General features: G+C 55.4%; 1 protein-coding gene across 1 annotated transcript; it reads left to right on the forward strand.

Annotated features, from left to right (window-relative positions):
- Window positions 1–579: 579 nt before the first annotated feature.
- On the forward strand, window positions 580–20,386 carry MEIOSIN (meiosis initiator). The gene is made up of 13 exons (XM_073321873.2): window positions 580–662; window positions 3,587–3,677; window positions 4,832–4,931; window positions 7,148–7,300; window positions 9,867–10,106; window positions 10,502–10,625; window positions 11,478–11,578; window positions 12,295–12,447; window positions 14,369–14,445; window positions 15,409–15,585; window positions 15,974–16,209; window positions 17,523–17,612; window positions 19,610–20,386. Exons 1-13 carry the CDS (start codon window positions 580–582, stop codon window positions 19,806–19,808), a joined length of 1,824 nt encoding a protein of 607 aa, XP_073177974.1. The 3' UTR covers window positions 19,809–20,386.
- The last annotated feature ends 352 nt before the right edge of the window (window positions 20,387–20,738 follow it).

Here is a 20,738-nt window from a genome sequence, read left to right on the forward strand (position 1 = left end):
CCCCATAACCCCTCAGGGAGCCCCCTCCCCCCCGTAGCCTCTTGACTGCCCACAGCCCCCTCCTGGCATCCCCGCATGTGTTCCAGGCTGGGCCCCCTTACCACTCCCCTGAGATCTTCCCCCCATTTGCCTCTCAGAGCTCCCCCCCACCCATTGCAGGGGATTGGGCCTGTCTCCCTTCCCCCACAGTGCTGGGTCTAGTAACAGCTGCCTCCGTCCTCCGTGCTAGTCTCAGCATTACTGCCCCCTCCCTACTGCATGGGGGGCAATATTTGTCCTCCCCACCAAAAGGAGCAGGTGATATTTGCCCCCCTCCTTTATATCCCTGAGCCTCGCAGGATGGTATTGGTCATATCTGCCCCACCCCCACACTCAGATCAGTTCTCTTCCCCCTTCCTGTGTATCTGCCTCTGATTCTTGCAGCTGATGACATACCCCCCCCTTTACGGCACCCCCTTCACCACCCACCCTCTGTAGTGGGGCGGAGGGACAACACATGGGCTCCCCGTTTCCCCATCTCATTCCTGGTCTGGGATCGATTGGAATTCCCCTTCTTTTTCCCTTTGTTCTCCATTGCAGATGTGGGGTCAGGTCAGGCATGCTGGCCCCTGGGAGCCACGTCCTGGCCGCAGCAACTGCCAGCCGCGAACCATCGGAGACGGGTGAGGACATGGGACAGGGCAGTTAGGGCCTATCCCTTCCACGCCAGAGACCAGATTTCCCCTGGCTTTATCCCCTGCCCCCATTCAAAACCCCTTCTTGACACACCAAGTCACTTACGCCAGTGCAAAGCGGTCCCAGAATAGAGTGTTTTATACCCGCTTTGCCCTTGGCAGCTGGGAGTGAAGTTCAGGGGTTTTGCCTTCACTTCCTGTCCTAAAGTGCTGTGTTATTGTGCTGTGTGGCGTTAAATAGCTTTCGCAGTCCCAACGGGATACATGCAGTGTGATTTCTCTGAGCAGCTCTATCATTCCTAGAGAGAAAGCGTTGTTAGGATGGAGTCAAGTTTGTCAATATGTATCAGTCGATCAGTGCACGGGGGAAAGGGGTAGCCTAAAAAAAAGCCACCCCCTGCTCCCCGTCAGCTGGCTGGAGTACAGTGATGAGCATTATAACATGTCTTCGCCTTCCACGCCCTTCGTGGCCCATCCCTACCTGACCTAACATCTCTTCTTTGCTATCGAGTTGTTGACCCGCGCCTCTAGTGGGCCCATGGCGCCAGCCTCCGTCACCCACCAGAGAAACTTTCCAGCAAGCATCTTTGTGCTTCCTCCTTTGCTGCCCTTCACGCTTGGGAGGAACTCCCTGTAAACATCTGCAAAGCCGCCTCCTTCAAAACCCACCTCGAAATGCTCCTTTCTGTGATTCCTATCTGAAACTTGACAACAGTCGGGCTGCTGGTGTGCCGAGACCTCGGCCAGTCGTGCTGACCAGCATTGTCTCGTTTCCTTATACTTCCCGTCCATCTGTCTGTCTCCATCTGTTGACCCTTGGCTTGGGGCAGGGACTTTTTCGGTGTTGGTACAGCTCCTGGGTGCGGCGGTACTACAAATAATTAATACTAATATATTCATGGTTGCATTGAGTTCACTTTTGGTTGCTTTAAATAAAAACTGCTTCAACCACTGTTGCACCCTGTGTGGATGCTCTACATTCAATTATAACCAGGCTTATACCAGTTTAGCTTACCTGGGTGAGGAATCAAGCTAAAGCTAAATCCAATTTAGAATGTCCACACAGGGGTTTTGAACTGATTTAACAAAAATCTATTCAAACTTGCACCTTTTGTGAAGATTTTGGAGTCATGATGGATAATCACCTGCAAATGAGCTGTCAGTGGGATGCTGTGGCCAAAAGGGCTAATAGGATCCTGGGGTGTATAAACAGGGGACTCTCAAGTAGGAGCAGGCAGATTATTTTTACCTCTATATTTGACACCAGCTGCTGGAATATTATGTCCAGTTCTGGTGCCCACAATTCAAGAAGGATGTGGATAAACTAAAGAGGGGCCACGCTGCAAGAATGAAGAAAGGCTGGAAACCTGCCGTATAGTGATAGACTCAAAGAGCTCGGTCTATTTAGCTTAACAAAGAGAAGGTGAAGGGGTGACTTGATTAGAATCTATAAATACCTACATGGTGAACAAATATTTAATAATGAGCTCTTCAATCTAGCAGACAAAGGTCTATCCTGATCCAATGGCTGGGAGTTGAAGCTAGATTCATTCAGCCTGGAAATAAGGTTTAAATTTTTAACAGTGAGAGCAATTAATCATGTGAACAATTTAGCAAGGGCCGTGGTGGATTTTCTATAACTGGCAATTTTTGCATCACAATTGGATGGGGTTTTTTTGCAAGATCTGCTCTAGGAATTATTTTGGAGACATTCTCTGGCCTGTGTTATGCAGGGGGTCACAGTGGTCCCTTCTGGCCTTAGAATCTAGGAATCTCTCTATAAACTCCTAGTGGAAATTCACAGATTCAAGGATTCCCAAGGCTTAGAAGGGACCATTGTGATCAACTAGTCTGACCTCATGTAGTTTTTTACCTGGGGGTAGCTAGTTGAGGTCAACTTCAGGGGGATATAGGGTTGATCTCAACTAGCTACATCAAGGTAAAGACTCCTCGTGCCTCGTCTTCGCTAGGAGCTTACAAAGATAGCTGACTCCATGAAAAAGCTCACCTCTTTTCACAGTTAAGGCATAGCCCAGGGAGCTAGATGGATACCATTCCTTCTTGTGCATCCTCAGCCCAACTCTTCGTGTTCCAGTGAGAGGGCCAGTCAATGAGACCTCGTCTCCACACAAAAGTTGTGCTGCTTGAACTGTGCTGGTCTCGCTAAATCAGGACGGTGATTTCAGTATAAATGTGTTTCTACTGGTAATGCTGATTCCTGTAAGGGAAGGGGAATAAGCTATATGGGTGTATGGCACCCTTGTTCCAATATAACGCCATCTGTACTAGGAGTTGTGCCGGTATAACTACACCAGCAAAAATAATCATTCCCCTAACCAACATGATTGTATCAGGACAAAATCCGTGGGTAGAGCAGACCTCAATAATGAGCGCTTTCCAGCAGTAGGTCTCAAAGCGCTTTACAAAGGAGGCCAGTCTCATTATTCACATTGCACAGAGGAGGAGACTGAGGCACAGGGAGGTGACAGGACTGGCGCAAGTTCACCCAAGCCAGGATTAGAACCCGGGACTTCTGAGTGCCAGTCCAGTGCTTGTTTGACTGCCTGTGTGACCTCTATTGGTGGCTACCCAATTTGTGTGAAGCCTGAAAGTAGTAAGTGCTCAGCAGTCAGGAAATGCCACAGTCAAAGTTGCCTGCATAAGCTTAGAGCTGCCCCGTTTGGATGCATGCAGTAGTACGATAGTACCCGGCCCAGTTCCGCAAAAGTATGTAGGGACCAGAGCAGGCCATTCGTCTGCAGTTTCCTGCCTCTTCCCTGAGCTACGCCTGTGCCACTCGTCTATGTAGCTAAGTGAGCTTTGCAGTTGGTCAGAGGGGAGCATTACCAGAAAGGACTTTTTTGCCAGTGGATTTGGAAGCAACTGTTTGACCTTCTTTTATCCCTGAACAGAAAGAGACGTGGTAACTACACCAACATGCTCCGAGAGCTGGCTCAGATGCTGCCTGTTCCTCTGCATACCGGCTACAAAAAGCTTACCAAGGTACTGCCGGCCAGAGTGGGCTGCTGCCCTGACAGCTGCTTCCCCAAGTATAACGTTCTGGAGAGAAGCAAGGGACCATGTTAAAGAAATAATGTGACTCAGAGAAATCATAGGTGAGGCAGGATGGAAGCCAGCCCGCTCTGAGATCTTCAGTCTATTGGAGGAAGAGAGGCTTTGAGCCTTGCTGCTGCTAAACCTCTAGGCTTCTTGAAGGGAACAAACAGCTTGGCACTCTTATGCGATCTTATTCTGGAATAATGACTCTGTTTCAGAAGCATGCTAATTATTCCGGAATACAGTGTCCACAGGGGGAGCTATTCTGGAATTGCTATTCCGGTCAATTTCCCCTGCAGACAAGCCTTTAGACTCTGGGTCTTATATGCAGGCTGCCAACCCCATCCCAGAATAAATCAAGGAGAAGAATTTCCTCACTGAAATCATCCTTGTGGGGTTTTCTAAAAAGCAAATGTGTTGTGGATGGGTCTGTTGGATTTGCAGCCTTGGAGGCTGACGTGCTGTATCTGCCCAACAGCTGCGTCCCAGACATTTGGAGGGGACGCTTTGCCCCACGCTCACGCCTTGCTCACCTGCCTTGTTTCTGTTCTGGGGGGACCCACCATTAAAGATGAAACATGAAATCATGAAACTTGATGACAGTCCTTGGTTTTTCTGCTGAGTCTTCCAGCTCGTACCAACCCTTGGTGATGTGGATACTTACCCTCATTGAACTGGGCAGAAGAGCAACTTAATTCGCACAACAGCCGTCCCGTGGCAGTGAATTGAGTCGAGTAGGAACCAGTGAATTGAGTTGGGTCACCAGTGAACTGAGTTGAGTGGGCACTGAGCAGTCTAGAGGCAAACGGCTCCACGTCCCATCCCATGAGCCAACCAGCCCCCCTCATGGTCTTGTTTTGCAGACGGGTCTGTCTTACACAGGTGCACGCAGACTAGAAGGTGTAACTCATTATTACTGATAAGCCTAGAAGAAGGTTCCCAGCCACTCTCCAGCTGTGCAGGGCCAGGGACATTAGTGGCTGTGGATTTTGTTTGTAGAATTCACGTGTTGCCACAGAATTGTGCCACGGGTGCTGCATCTACCAACGCTCCTTGTGAGTATAAAGCCTTTCCCTGAGCGTGTGTTCCCTTTGAAACAGAAGGAAATCCTGTTGTGTGTCCTCTGCTACATTGAGCATCTGCAGGCGAGCATCAGCACCGCCAGGACTCTGCTCCAGCTCCGGCGTGGGGAGAAAGAAGGTAAGGGATCGCGGGCGGTGAAGGGAGATGGGGGAGGGCACAAGGGACGTGAGCTGCCACGTGGAGGGAAGCCAAGGGGCGGTGTAGGGACATGGGTCACAGCAGGGATGTGGGATAAGCCAGAGAGGAGATCCGCTGTACGTGCATTGCTCAGCCAGGGGGGCAACAGGGGCTTCCGAGTAGGAGATACAGTATTTTCTGGGAGTGTTTAACGCAAACCAACTGGAGCTCTGAGAAGCCCCTTGGAAGGTGGTAAGAATTCCCCTGGACAGGGAGCCAGTTCTTCCAAATGCCTTGTGCCTGCAGTCGTTCCGGTCCCCTGTCCTTCTGGCTGCTGGGGGCTATCTGCTCAGTTCTGGAGTATTTATGCAGGTGCTTCCTTTTAGAGCTGCGTGAAGAGTTCAACAAATAGCCCCCCACCCCCCACATACACACCTTGGCCATAGCATGAAGTGACTGGGAAAAGCCCCAGGAGGGTCCTATTCAGTCCAGTGTCCTGGAATCCAGTGCAGGATTGGGCCAGGCGATTTGTGTCCCAGCACTTTGGTCAGAGGATTCTTGGTTTTGGAGTCCTCTGATTTGGTCACATGGGGTTAAGTCAGGCTGGCTGTTAAATTGTGCCCTGTGGGTTTGGCCCACCAGGTGTATTATTATTTTGTATTCTTGTAGCCCGTGGGCTTCACAGGGAACAGGGCCCCATTGCACTAGGTCCTGTACGAGCCCAGAACAAAACCAGTCGCTGCCCCACAGAGCTGACACTTTCATTCTGTATTTTCATTTCCTTGAGACCGGAGACCAGGCCCTGCTCAAACCCCCACCCTCGCCCCTTGACCTTGCCCTGGAGGTCAGGGGGGTGTCTGTGACCCACTCAGTCCTTGACCTTTCCACTGAAATGGTGATCCAGGGGGCCATTTGTGAGGCAAGCCCATTAGGAACTGGAATGGGCCACCCCTTGCCACTTGGTTCACCTGGGCCACCAAACAGCTGCCGGGGGTGGTGACTTTTGAATGCTGCTGGGCGGGCGTTGCATTCGCGTGGCTGCCCCTGGAGGGATCAGTTCCGTCTCCAGACCCACACTCCGTGGGCACTGTGGCTGTGACAGGCTCCTCTGACTCCGGGGCCGTCCGCGCTGCAGCTGGGAGGTGTAATTCCCAGCTCAAACAGACGTATGGGCTAACTCTACTCCAGCTAGCATGCCAAAAATGGCAGCGTGGCCGTGGCATCATGGGTGCTGGGACGGGCTGGCCGCTCCAAGTACAGCCCCGTCTGAACCTCAAGGTGTGTACTCAGGTGGCCACCGCTGCCGTCAGAGCCATACTGCTGCTTTTAGTGCACCAGCTCAGTGGTTCTCCACCAGGGGTACGCAGAGGTCTTCCAGGGGGTACATCAACTCATCTAGGTATTTGCCTACTTTTACAACAGGCTACGTAAAAACCCTAGCAAAGTCAGTACAGACTACAATTTTATACAGACAATGATTTATTCGTATTGCTCTATATTCTATACACCAGCAGTTCTCAAACTTTAGTAACCCGAGGACACCCATTTTGATTTTAAAAAATTTCGTGAACTCCCAAGACCCAAACGCTCAGCCCAAGGCCCCACCCCCACTCCACCCCTTCCCCCACCCCACTGCATCCCTGCCCCCCCACCCCCGCCTCTTTCTGCCCCCTCCCCCGAGTGCGCCTGTCCCCGCTCCTCCCCCTCCTTCCCAGCACCTCCTGCACCACGCTGAACAGCTGTTCCCCGGCTTGCAGGAGGCACAGGGAGGGAGGGGGTGGATTGGATCAGCAGGGCCCGTGGACCCCAGTTTGAGAAACGCTACTATACACTAAAATGTAAGTACAATAGTTATATTCCAATTGATTTATTTTATAATTTATGGTAAAAATGAGAAAATCAGCAATTGTTCAGTAACCTTGCGCTGGGACACTTTTGTATTTTGATGTCTGATTTTGTAAGCAAGTTGTTTTAAAGTGAGGTGAAACTTGGGGATACGCAAGACAAATCAGACTCCTGAAAGGGTTACAGTAGGCTGGAAAGGTTGAGAGCCACTGCCCTAGCTTGAGCAGGGCTAACGTGGACCTCTACACAAGCTGAGTGATCGTCAGCTGTGTTTTTTTCTCTCTCCCTTTTCGGCCCGGGGTCCTTGCGAGCCAAAGTGGTTGCTGGAGGGGGGGAGTTCTGACCTGCTCTGCTCTCCCCTCGTCCTGCAGAATTTGAAGCGGGTGCGTTCAGATGTGCAGAGATGTCTGCCTGTCAGCGAGGGCGTGGAGACGGCACTCCGCCCATCACCCCGCAGAGGAGGAGAGCCAAGCTCCTGAACGTTGGCAAGAAACCCCGCAAAGGAAAGCGATCCTGCAGATCAGGTTGGGACAGAAGCGATAGCAGCCATTCCCCCTAGCCTCGCTCTGCAGAGCGATCTCTCCTCCTCCCCCCGCCCTTTCCTGTGGGACAGGCCCATCTCTGCTGCATTGGGACAACCAAGGGGAAGAAGGGGAGATTTCTTAGGAGAGGCAGCTCTTCTCCAATGGCCGGACCCCCTTCTGTGCTCACGTTGCTCTCCATGCTTCGCTTTGGCCAGCCCTGGCTTTTGACTTCATTTTGAACATCCTGACCCCTTGCCTTTGGCAGGGCAGAGCACCGGACCCCCACCTGGAAAGTCACTGGCCATTTTCCCCTAGGAAGGCCCTACAGCACTCAGGGTACATCCGCACTGCAGCTGGGAGGTGTCATTCGCAGCCTGGGTAGATGTACACAGTACGCTGCTGTTCAGTATTTTCATTACGGACGTGGGTAATGGAGAGGAGAGGATGCTTATAACATTTGCGGATGACACCAAGCTGTGGGGTGGGGGAGGTCTGCAAGCACTTTGGGGGACAGGATTAGAATTCAAAGCAACCTTGACAAATTAGAGAATCGGTCTGAATGCGACAAGATGAGATTCAATGAAGACACGGGCAAAGTGCTGCACTTGGGAAGTGCACCACTACCAAATGGGGACTAACTGGCTCGGCGGTCAAACTGCAGGAAAGGATCCGGGGTCATAATGGATCACCAGTGGAATCTGAGTCAGCGATGTGACGCAGCGGCTAACCAGGCTAATATGGTTCTGGGTGTATTAACAGGGGTGTCGTATGTAAGTCGCAGGAGGTAATTGTCCTGCTCTGCTAGGTGCTGTGAGGCCTCAGCTGGAGGGCTGGGTCCAGTTCTGGGTGCCGCACTGTAGGAAAGATGTGGACCGATTGGAGAGATTCCAGAGGAGAGATACTAAGACGATCCAAGGTCTAGAAAACCTGACCTAGGAGGAAAGGTTAAAAAAACTGGCAACATTTAGTCTTGAGAAAAGAATCATAGAATCATAGAATATCAGGGTTGGAAGGGACCCCAGAAGGTCATCTAGTCCAACCCCCTGCTCGAGCAGGACCAATTCCCAGTTAAATCACAGGGAGGCCCTGAGAACAGTCATCAAATACACTAAGCACTGTTATAAAGAGGGGGATTGATTGTTCTCTGTGTCCACTGAAGGTTGGCCAAGAAGCAATGGGCTTAATCTGCAGCAAGGGAGATTGAGGTCAGATATGAGGGGAAGTTTTCTAACTCTCAGGGCAGTTCAACTCTGGAACAGGCTTCCAGGGTGTGGGATCCCCGTCCAGAGAGGATTTTAAGACCAGGCTGGACAACCCCCTGTCAGGGCTGGTCTTGGTTTGCTTGGTCTGGCCTCAGGGCAGGGGGCTGGGCTCGATGACCTCTCAGCCGGACATTTCTCTGATTCCATGACACACGTGCTAGCTCTGCTCAAGCCGGCGTGCTTCCCTAGGATCTTGGACCCGGTGGTCCTCAGGCAGCTAGCTCAAGCCTGTGCCACGGTTGCCAGATTGCTGTTTTTTAGTGCGCTGGCTTGAGCAGAGCTAGCTCATGTACATCTGCGTGAGGTGGGAAGAAGGCCTCCCAGCAGCCTCCGTGTCACAGATCTGAGATTACCTCCAGAGCGTCAATTGGTGAGTGTGGCTAGCAGGGGCTGCTGTTACATTTGTGAAAAACTCTCCCTCTTCTCCCCCCACCCCTCCCGTCCCGTGCATGTGTCATCCCCGTAAGGGTCAGGATCCCAGCTCACCTCCTAGGTTTCTTGCCATGGAATGAGGTAGCTGGGTCTTTGGGTTGCTTGACCCAGCAAAGGGCTGATGCAGGGAAATGATTAGTGTAGCTTAGAGTGGGAGGAGGGCTGGGAGCCAGGACTTCTGCGTTCTCTCCCCAGCTCTGGGAGGAGAGCGGGATCTAGTGGTTAGAGCAGGGGGGAACTGTGAGCCAGGACTCTGGGGTTCTCTCCCCAGCTCTGGGAGAAGAGTGGGGTCTAGTGGTTGGAGCAAGGGGGCTGGGAGCCAGGACTCCGGGGTTTTCTCCCCAGCTCTGGGAGGAGAGTGGGATCTAATGGTTAGAGCAGGGGGGCTGGGAGCCAGGAGGTTCTCTCCCCAACTCTGGGAGGGGAGTGGGGTCTAGTGGTTGGGGCAGGGTAGTGGAAGGCAGGACTCTTGGGTTCTGGACCTAATTCTGCCACTAACTTGCTCTGTGACCTTGGGCATGTCCCTTAATCTCGCCATATGTCAATTTCTCCAGCTGGCCTGTTAGCATTTCCCTTGCTCCTGGTAATCTTATGTTTCCTTCTCTCCCGGTGAAGCTTGCTGAGCTGATGTCCGGGAAGCCTAGGGCGGTGTGCGGCACAGGGGTGTTACCTTGGAGCTCTTGGGGAAGGGGCGTCCTCACAAGCTGAGCTTGGAGCTGACGGGTGCCCAGGGCAAGTGGAATGTTCCTCGTGCCTGAGCTGCACTGTGTGGCGATGCACCTCGGGGCTCACCTGGCTCCGTGTCCTAGGTGAGTTGCTGGGAAAGCAGAGACACAGTCCGTCCTAGAGTACTGTGCCCTTTCCCTTCGCAGAGCAGCATGGGGTGAACAAGGAGATGCGTCGGAGCCTGAGCCTGGGGGAATCGCCCTGGCAGTCTGGGCAGCGCACAGAGGCAGATCTGCACGCGGCAGGCGAAGGGGCCGTGCTTTCTCCTGGCATGAAGCAGCTTCTGTTCCAGTTCAGCCGAAGGGACCCGGCGCTGGGGTCTCGCCAGCCCACAGGCAGCGCCTTCCTGGACAGGGGCAAAGGTGGCATTCCCGACTGTGCAGCAGGTTTGGTCCCTCTCTGTCCTTTGCTGGACACCTCCTGCAGGACTGGGTGAGAGATGGGAGCTGATGGGAGCTCGCCCGTCGCTCGGGTCAAGGGAGTGTCTCACCCCCGCCACGTTCGCCGTGCACGGGGCCTCTGGGGAGCATCAGCTCTCGCCATGCACAGGGGTCCGTGGCAACACAGGGTGTGTGTGAAATCCAGGCCCTCATTAACAGAGATTATGCACCAGATCCCCAGCTGCCCATTTCCACCCACAGAGCATCTGGCCCCGTTCCTATAAGAAGCCATGGCCGTAGCGTCCATAATCTGGGTTGGATCCGTGGTAACCTTGAGTCTCCTCTGCTGGGGGTCGCGGTATCTGGTGGAGCAGGACCAAAGCATGCATGTGCATTTGCAGATTGGTGCGTAGGCTGTGACCGAGAGGGGAGCCAGGAGGAGGATGACATCTGCTCTACCTGCGAGGCTCAGCTGATTTACCGGGAGCAGCGTCGGTACGACGGACCGGACCTTGCTCTGCTGGGGTAAGAGCTGGTGCGGGAGCTTGACCACAGAAACTTGTGGCTCTGGTGACTTCAAGGCGGCTCTGCCAATTTGCACTTGCTAGGGATCTGGTCTGGAGCCGCCATCCAGCCAGGGTGCAGCGTTTTCAAACCCTGACTCCAGATTGCTGCTGGGAGCTCCCTCCACAGCCAGCACTTCTGCCCCGCTCCCCACAGTGCTCCCTGCTGGGGGAGGCTGGGACTGGAGTAGCTGGGAGCTCTGCCCCCAGCCAGTGCTCCACCCCTGCTCCCCACAGCACCCCCTGCTGGGAGAGGCTTAGACTGGAATAGCCTGATGCTGCCCCACTCCCTACAACGTCCCCGGCTGGGGAGGCTTAAACCAGAATAGCCTGGCATTCTCCACAGCACCTCCTGCTGGACGGTCCCCCTAGTTTTCGCCCCTGCAGCGTGCTTAGCAAAGGGGAAGGCTCCCGCAGCCGTACCTGGCAGAAGGCGAGGCTGGGTCTTACGTACAGTTGGGTTCTCTGCCATGTGCCTGCTGGCTCGGCTATAGCCTGCAGACAGCCAGAAGGAGAGGCCTGTTCCCGGCCGGCACTTCTCAAAGAGGATCAGCCGTAGTGCCCAGAGCAGGTCTCCCCGGTTCCAACCCTCCCTGGGCGGGAGGCTGCAGCTGAAAATCTCCAGGAAGCTGGGGTCCGCCCTACCCCACTGCACAACTGGGCCCTAGGACACTAGGAGCTGCTTTCAAAACCCCCTGTGTTTGGTCCAGCCCCTTGCGGCCAGCTGCACAGAGCTGCAAGCAGTTCTGTCTGGGGCTCTGGGAGAGAAGAGACAGAGCAGCAATCCAAGGCCGTCTCTAAACTGCTCTTCCAGGCAGGAGCTGGTGCAGTATTATTCCTGCGGGGAGGAAGAAGAAGATGGGCTGGATGCTGGTCCTTGGCTCTCAACCCAGTCCCCTGTGTGTAGTTCCCATGGTGAGTACTGCTGTAGACTAGAGCGTGCAGAGATGGCAAAGGCCCCTTAGGCTGCACCAAATTGCTGCTCTTCATGTAGCTAAGTAGCACCCGCCAAGGTGGTTGTGTTGGGTACCAAGCATCTGTGTGTCCAGGCTCTGTGAGACAGACCTCGTCAGTACTTTCAGACCTGAAAGGTCCCCCCATCTAACAGCACAGTGTGTTCATTGACAGACAGCTGGAAAAAGGGATATGGACATATCAGCTGCATGTGTCCTTTTTAAACTTTATTGTTTTGATATCAAATACAAACACACAAGGAAACACAATGAATGGAAACACATGCACAAGAGGGAAATAACGCATAACAAAATTCGATGTTGGTTATTTGCAAAACCTGGGGGGGAACAACCAAAAAACCCTGAACATGCAGAGGTCATGCAGGGCATCGGTTATTAAAGGGGCTAAATAAGTGAGAACATAACCTCTGATTATCGGGGTGGGGGAAGGGGGGCAGAGATTATAGGTCCCGGCTGACAAGTGGTAGAGGAAGTTAACAAGCGTCCTTTAAATAATAAATCCAGCAGCATCTTAGTGGTCCAAGTTAGTCTATTTCCTGGAAGTCTCCAGCTTTGCTGCTGAGGAGCAGCCCAAGTTCTCCTGGCTGATTATGGGGACAGAGGGTAGCAGAAATGTAGCCAGTGAGATTCCTGTGTAAATGATGTTTTGGTTCACAGGCAGCTCACTCCTGTGCTCTCCCGGGAGCGGAGGCCAAATCGGGGCTTGCTGGGCCAGTAAGGATCTGGGCTTGAGCCCCTCGCTGTTCTCCTCTCCTGGACGGCTGCTTCCCGGTCATATTCTGCAGGGGGGGTCAGAGGAGCTATCCCAAGGTAAAGGGGGTCCACGTCCCTCCTTGCGGCCGGAGGCGTCTGAGGGGCTTGCCGGGATCGGTTGTGGTGATTCCCAGGAGGCGAGCAACGAACCGTGCCATGCAAGGGAGGCGGGGAGCAAATGAGAGCTGTGCAGCATGCCTTAGAAAGGACAGAGCACGTTGCTGTCATTACAGCTTATGGGAGCGTTGTTGGGATCCCAAGAGGGGGGCTGGATTCTCCTGTTGCCAGTCACTCTCTCCCAGATCACAAGGGAGCCTACTACATCCACGCCATAGTGCACAAGACAATCGAGAGTTAACCGCCCCTCCCCTCTTTTTGTGTGATCTCTACCTAACGTGTCTGGGGGCACCATGCCATCATTACTGTGTGGCCACGTGCTGTGTACCGGAGCCATTCAGCAGTGGCACGTTACCGGCTTTGTCAGCCAGACCTTTCCTTATATGTGGGCAGCATCCGTATATTTATCTGGCTCCAATCACTGTACTGTCTGGGCACCTCCTGATTCTTCATGTGGTTCTCCTGGCACACTCCTGTGTGGCTGAGCAGGGCTAGTCTCTCCACTGTACAGATGGAGAAATTGAGGCACAGATCCTTAAAGATATTTAGGCGCCTAACTCCCATTGATGTGAATTACCTTTGAGGAACCAGGGGCTGACGTGGCTTGCCCAGGGTCCCACAGGCAGGCTGGAGCAGAACAGAGAATCCAACCCAGGCCTCCCAAGTCCCAGGCTAGCAGCCCTAACCGCTGGGCCATCTTTCATCTCCAGCCATCCAACCGCGGTAGAGTCTAGAAGCGCCAAAGCGGGATTGGGGCCCCTTGTGTCAGACGCCGTACGAAGTCCTTCCACCTGCCACAGGCTTCAGCGGAGGTTGGGCTGCAGGGATTGACCCTGTGCGATTTCAGCAGAAGGAGCTGGTTGGCCATGTCTACATGGCGAGTTAGTGTCACAAGCTAGGGTGTGAATCTGCTGTGCACCCACTTACTGCTCAGTTACACCCTGAGTGGACAGTGCTACAGTGCAAGGGAAGTCCCAGACTGTGTTTTCCACTGGGAACATGCCCCAAGAGCAACGGTTCTCAAACTGTGGGGCAGGCCTCCCAAGGGAGGCAGGGGAATGTGTCAAAGAAGGCGTGAGCTATATGCTTTTCTTTTTTGTGTGTGAGTGGGGGGGAGAGAGCTCTGGCTGTCACCCCTGGGTGGCTGGGGCTTGTGCAGAAGGGCTGTGAACACTGGGGATGGGGGGATAAAGGGGATGGCTGGAGCCCTGCCACCCAGACTCTCTCCTTTTCCTCCCGCAAATCCCTCACCTGCAGGCGGCGAGGCTCTGGCTGCCAGCCCCAAAATGGCAGCAGCAGTACAGAAGTAAGGGTGGAAATGGGGCACTACGTCTGCTGTGGAAAGTGATATTGATGAATGTGGCTTTTCACATTGCCACCCTTACTTCTGCACTGCCTCCAGAGCCGGGCGCCGGGCCAGCAGCCGCTGCTCTCCGCTCTGCCTCCAGAGCCGGGCACCCGGCCAGCAGCCGCTGCTCTCCGCTCTGCCTCCAGAGCCGGGCGCCCGGCCACCAGCCGCTGCTCTCCGCTCTGCCTCCAGAGCCGGGCGCCGGGCCAGCAGCCGCTGCTCTCCGCTCTGCCTCCAGAGCCGGGCACCCGGCCAGCAGCCGCTGCTCTCCGCTCTGCCTCCAGAGCCGGGCGCCCGGCCACCAGCCGCTGCTCTCCGCTCTGCCTCCAGAGCCGGGCGCCCGGCCACCAGCCGCTGCTCTCCGCTCTGCCTCCAGAGCCGGGTGCCCGGCCACCAGCCGCTGCTCTCCGCTCTGCCTTCAGAGCTGGGCGCCCGGCCAGCAGCCATGGAAGGCCATGGGAGATCTGCTCTGATGTTACTTGTTTCGAAGGGGTGTGTCTTGTTCTCCGGCAGGTTTGTTTGAGGACGTGTGTCTGAGCCCAGAGTCGGCTGGTTCCTCGGACAGCCTGGCTGGGACCCTGCTGAGAAAGGTGGGCAGGGGGGAGCCCCTTCCTGAGTCCCCTGTCGGCCCCTCTCCCTCTCCCTGTCAGCAGGCAGAACCCGCCTCCCGGCTGCATATTGTCGTACAGCCTCCTCTGGTGCTACAAAGTCAGGCTCAGATGTGGATGATCATAATAACGGCCCTTAGCATCAGTAGGTCTCACAGTGCTGCACAAAGGAGGACCAGTACCATTATCCCTGTGTTCCAGGTGGAGAAACCGAGGCACAGAGCGGGGAAATGACTTGCCCCAGGTCACCCAGCAGGGCCGGAATTAGAGCCCACCTCTCCCGAGCCCCCGTCCAATGCTCTGTCCATTAGGTTGCTCTTACCTGCTGGCTGTGAGTGGCCTATGTGAAGTGGCCACCCACGGGCATGGGCGCTATCCTCACCACCACCATCGCAGCTGGCATTAATCGGGCCTCCTTGGGGGCAGCTGTAGAGAGGGAGGCCAAGGGTCGAATGAATCGTGTGACCCCTCCATGAAACATGCTGGTGGAGGGGAATGTGGGGGAGCTTTGCCCTGCTGCTGGGGTCTGGAGCTGCGAGGTTCTCATCCCCCTTTGTTATTTGTGCTGGAGACCCCGCTTGGGGCCCTGTAGTGCTGAGCGCTCTCCATATCCATACTAAAGCCAGACTTGCTGCCCCAAGGGGTTTGCAACCAGCCCTGTAAGGAGAGACTGCAGGGAAGCATTGGAGAAGGGCTTGCCTGTAGAATGGAAATCATCTGGGGCGGGTGAAACCTGCTGCATTCCTCGCTGAAGATTGAACAGCCCAGGCCTGGGAGGATTAGACAGGCCATTCAAGGCTTATGGACACAGGCCGAGATTTTCCCACACGCCTGTGGCCAGCCTGGGCGTTGTAATGGGAATCAGGCTCCCGGATCCCTTCTGAACATTTCAGCCTTAATGTTTCATTGGCCGTGTTCCTCTCCCCTCCCTCACATCCTTCTCAGCACGACCCTCATCAGACCCTTCCGGACACTCCGCTGAACTCCCGCAATCTCTTCCAGTCCACCTTCTCGCTGGATCATTGCTACCTCTCCTACAGCGAGGCGAGTAAAACCGATTCCAGCCCCAGCTCAGGAGTGACGGAATTAATGGGGGTGTGGAGTGGGCAGCTCTTGCAGGAGGTGAGAGGATGGGGTGGGGGTGGGGGGGAAGGAAGGAGGGAGGGGTCATGGCGCTGCCCTGTAGACTGTGAAAGGGGGGAGAAGATGGGTTTTGGGGGGCAGGGGTTGAAATCTTGCAATCTTAGGGTAACAGAATGGGAAAAGGCAGATGTACATAGTGGCTGTATAAGGACTGGATGAGACACCAAGCCTCTGATCTGGCTGGAAGCGGAGCCCGCTTGGGTGTTCTCTCCCTTCCACTCCAAGGCTGAGGCTTCCAAAACTGCTTTGGGGATTTAGACCTGCAGCCCCCAGTGAGGCTTGTGCCACTTCCTTTCCCCGGTGTCCCAATCTCAGGGGCCTGCCTGGGTGTTTGCCCACCACACCCCCCTCTTTCTCCGCCCGCCAGGGTTCCAGCCCTGGACCGGCTCGCTCCATGTCCTCCAGTGACGAGAACAGCGACAGCACCTGGATCCCTTACAAGCGGACGAAGCTGCCACCTGCTGCCAGCCGGAAAAGGAAGAAGGGGGAAGGCGGGCGGCAGCCGGAGGGCTCCAGCAAGTCCCGGTCCCCCTTGCAGCTGAAGAAGAAATGTGTCAATGGGTTCATCATGTTCTGCCGGCTGAACCGCAAGCAGTACATTTGGTAAGCAGGAGGGGGTGCTGAGTCACGGGCTGGAGAGCGGAGCTTGACCCAGCTGGCCCTGTGTCCAGGCACTATGGCCATGGCTCAGCAAAGCGCTCGAGCGTGAGCATTAATTTTAAGCATGTGCTCTAGGTTTCATTGGCTTCAATAGGACTTAGGGAATGTAAGATCCAGGTTCTTATTGCTACTTATTATTTGTATTACGGTAACACCTAGGGGCCCCCAGTCATGGACCAGAACCCTATTATGCCTGGCGCTGTACATTGTTTATTGCTATTAGGTGTATTACGGTAGCACCTAGGCCCGAGTGACGGACCAGGCCCTCGTTGTGCCAGGCGCTGTACAAACACAGAACACAAAGACAGTCCCTGCACCAAAGAGCTGACACTACAAGTATCAGACCAGAGTCACCTGATGGAGACCGACAGAGCACTAGTGCGGTGCAGCAGCTAATGTAGTCCTTGGCTATACAAGCAGGGGAATATAGCCTAGAAACGGGTGGAGGGCAGTTACCTCTGTATATGGCAGGGAGACCATTACAGGGATGCTGGGGCCAGTTCTGGCGTTCCCACTTCCAGCAGGATGCTGGAGGGTTGAGCTGCGGGAATGATCCATGATCTGGGACACCTGCCTCAGAGATGGCTCGATCGGTTTCATTTAACCAGTTGACCTTGCTCCCGGGCTGTCAGCCGCTCTGTGGGGAGGAGATTGCTACGAGCAAGGGGACAAAGGCAGAGCAAGATCTGAGGGATAGGAACTGAAGTGAGAGAAATTCCGAATAGAAACAAGAAGGGAGGGGAATTAACTGCTGCAACAACCAGCCCAGGGTCTGGGGAGGTTCACATTTGGAGTCTTTACATCAGGTGGGACATCATTCTAAAAGATCTGCTCTAACTCGAGCCGGCTCAGAGTGCAAACCGCTGGGTGGGGTCTCTGGAGACCTGATGGTCAGAACGGTCCCTTCAGGCCTTACCATCCATGACGGAAGCCGTACGCCAACGCCCTATCACCAACACCTTTCAGCCACTCCTTTTCCCTTGGCACAATCCCAGGCTGGATATTTTTAGTGCCCTTGTGGCGGGACTGACCTGCTGGATCTCAGCACGCAGCTGTGGTCCATAGCAACCAGCTGGAGAGAGCAGGTTGTTTGGGTTTCGTTCCCCTGAACGTTTAACATCTGTGTCCATGGAGAAGGCAAGGCGGGTGGAATGTGTATACAGCTGCTGGGTATTGCCTCGGCAACCCACGCTGGTAGGCCAGGCAGACGTGTGCTGCTGGGAGAACTCTGAGTTCCTGGTGCTCTCTCCCCTCAGCGCCTGCCCGGGGATGGCGTCCACCGCAGCCACCAGGGAGCTGGCACAGCTGTGGCGCACCATGACAAAACAGGAGCGGAGGCCCTACTGGTAAGGCTGGCATTCGGAGAACCCCATCAGAGCCATGGGAGTCAGTCTGGTGTGGGGGGAGATCTGCTGGGGAAGGTGCCAACTTCCACCACGGGCTGTTCTGGCCCAATGTTGCAGCTGCTCTTTGTATTACACTAGCATCTATAGGTCTCAACCGAGATCAGGGCCCCGTCGGGCCGGGCGCTGCCCAGACACCCAGTGACCGAGATCAGGGCCCCGTCGGGCCGGGCGCTGCCCAGACACCCAGTGACCGAGATCAGGGCCCTGTCGGGCTGGGCGCTGCCCAGACACACAGTGACCGAGATCAGGGCCCCGTCGGGCCGGGCGCTGCCCAGACACACAGTGACTGAGATCAGGGCCCCGTCGGGCCGGGCGCTGCCCAGACACACAGTGACCGAGATCAGGGCCCTGTCGGGCCGGGCGCTGCCCAGACACACAGTGACCGAGATCAGGGCCCTGTCGGGCCGGGCGCTGCCCAGACACACAGTGACTGAGATCAGGGCCCCGTCGGGCCGGGCGCTGCCCAGACACACAGTGACCGAGATCAGGGCCCTGTCGGGCCGGGCGCTGCCCAGACACACAGTGACCGAGATCAGGGCCCTGTCGGGCCGGGCGCTGCCCAGACACACAGTGACCGAGATCAGGGCCCTGTCGGGCCGGGCGCTGCCCAGATACACAGTGACTGAGATCAGGGCCCCGTCGGGCTGGGCGCTGCCCAGACACACAGTGACTGAGATCGGGGCCCCGCCGGGCCGGGGGTTGCCCAGACACCCAGTGACTGAGATCAGGGCCCTGTCGGGCCGGGCGCTGCCCAGACACCCAGTGACCAAGATCAGGGCCCCGTCGTGCCGGGCGCTGCCCAGACACACAGTGACCGAGATCGGGGCCCCGTTGGGCCGGGTGCTGCCCAGACACACTGTGACTGAGATCGGGACCCCGTCGGGCCGGGTGCTGCCCAGACACACAGTGACTGAGATCGGGGCCCCGTTGGGCCGGGCGCTGCCCAGACACACAGTGACTGAGATCGGGGCCCCGACGGGCCGGGGGTTGCCCAGACACACATTGACCGAGGTCAGGGCCCTGTCGGGCCGGGGGCTGCCCAGACACACACTGACCAAGATCAGGGTCCCATCACGCTGGGCACTGCACAGAGTTAGACACCTCCTGCCCTGAAGAGCTTGCAGCCTGAACGGACAGCAATGGGAGGGGAGACAGTGTCTCAGGAAGGTGCAGTGACTTGCCTCCAGTCACCCAGCAGGCCAATGACAGAGCCAAAGGTTACTCGAGTCCCAGTCCAGGGACCTTCCAAGGGACCCCATTACCCCTAAAGTCTGCCTTAGTCCTGCCACACAGGGGTCACCTCAGGGGCTCCCAGGGGAGCGGATTTTGCCACATGGACAGTTGTCCACTAGAAGTTGAGATTCCCCTAACTCATTACACATAGGAGCCAGTAGAGTGAGATCCAGCCACTGCTGGCCTGGTGGGTTCACACCAGGGACCTAGAAGTGAAAAGCTTCCAATTCCATCCCCTGTCCCCAGGGAGATGCTGGTGAGCAGAGAGCCTAAAATGGAACAGGATTGGATTCTTAGCACCAACTAAGCCTAAATGGGATGTAAATAAGTACTATAATCCCCTCCCAGCCCCCTGCTCTAACCAGACACCACTCCCCTCCTAGAGCTGGGGATAGAAGTCCTGACTCCCAGCCCCACCTCTCACTTGCTATATCACCCACCATAGGTGGGATTAGAACCCAGGAGTCCTGGCTCCCAACCACAAATGCCCTTTATTATCCACTGAATTACACCTGCTGGCTGTCCGTGGCATGTGGCTGTCCCATCCTGGGCTATACGGGAAGAGTTTTATCAACCTCTAGGCTCAAGGCAATTGATCAGGCCGGGCGGTTATTTGCCAACAGCCCATGGGACGGACGGTGATGAGCCCATAGAGGAAACGGGCGCAGAGAGCCATCTGGTTGGATTTCACCTCTTTCTTCCAGCGTCAAGGCCCGGAGGTTCAGCAGGCTGAACAACCGCATCGTGAAGCAGGACTTCTCCAGCGGGGGAGAGGAGGAGGAGGAGATGGAGGCTCCTAAACCATTTCATTTGCTGCTGGCCGAGAAATCCCTCGGTTCCCGGGACCTGGGACCGCCAGCCCCGCCCTGCTCGCTCCCACACCCAGCCCCGGAGTCTGTGTGACGAAGGGCAGTGCAGGGCCCCTCCCACCCAGTGTGCTGGGGCCCCCATCCCCTGATGTGGCACCTCTTCCTTCCTTTGGAGACACTTGCTGCTCCATTGAAATGAACGAGGGTGCTTGGGAACAGGCAGAGGCTACAGCGTGCGTGTTGCCGTTGGGAGACAAGGCTTTGGGGTTTGTAGACTGGCCTCTTGTTTTAGCTCTGGCAAGGAGAAATTGTGTATGGGTGTGGCGGAGTGGCTCATGTTTTTAATTAAAATCCTATTTATTCTGATAGTTTTCCGCCATAACTACACCACTGTGCCGATCAGAGAGCACCGACCCCGGGCTGCCCATAGGTCTGGTCAGTTCCAAACTGCCCTGTCCAACCAGCTAAGGGAGGGTTGCTTGGGCATAAGGGTAGCCGTGGTTAAATGGAGGATTAGAGGGCCCCCCCCCCAAAGAAAACCAAACCGTCCTCCACTGGTTCAGGCCAGACTTGTATTGGATTCTGTTCGTTGCTTGAATAGTTTGACAGCTGTTATATGTATGTATGTATTTATTTATTTATTGGTTTTAGAATAAAGCTCATTTGTGGGTTTCCTGGCTCCGGTCCGAGGTCTCAGACCCTCCTGGGGCAGCCCCATTCACCACTCCTCCTGGGTTTATTCAAAGCAGGAAGAGCAGCAGGGGTTGTGGTTGGGCTGAAAACTCTTCCTTTGTTCAGCCACTGAGCTATCAGAAGGGGATATTTTAGATAAGGGTTTCCCAAAGTGTGGGGCACACGCCCCTATGGGGACACATGATGGACTGGTTGGAGGGTGCACTCACGCAGCTTCGTTGTCTTCCAGAATCTCGCATGAGTCTCTAGCTCTTACGGCTGTGAAGGAAACCTGGAAAACACGCTCCAGGTACCCTGCTTCTGATTCCTGGCTCTTTTGGCTCTGGCCTCC

The sequence above is a fragment of the Lepidochelys kempii genome, chromosome 23 (genome assembly GCF_965140285.1).
Source record: "Lepidochelys kempii isolate rLepKem1 chromosome 23, rLepKem1.hap1, whole genome shotgun sequence".
Lineage (NCBI taxonomy): Eukaryota > Metazoa > Chordata > Testudines > Cheloniidae > Lepidochelys > Lepidochelys kempii.

What these genes read in the sequence shown, in the direction of transcription:
- MEIOSIN (XM_073321873.2), top strand. Translation starts at nt 580, where the DNA reads ATGTGGGGTCAGGTCAGGCATGCTGGCCCCTGGGAGCCACGTCCTGGC. An exon ending in GCTACAAAAAGCTTACCAAG is followed by an intron (nt 3,678 to 4,831) that starts GTACTGCCGGCC and finishes CCTTTGAAACAG; the next exon opens with AAGGAAATCCTGTTGTGTGT. An exon ending in CCCTGTGTGTAGTTCCCATG is followed by an intron (nt 11,579 to 12,294) that starts GTGAGTACTGCT and finishes TTTGGTTCACAG; the next exon opens with GCAGCTCACTCCTGTGCTCT.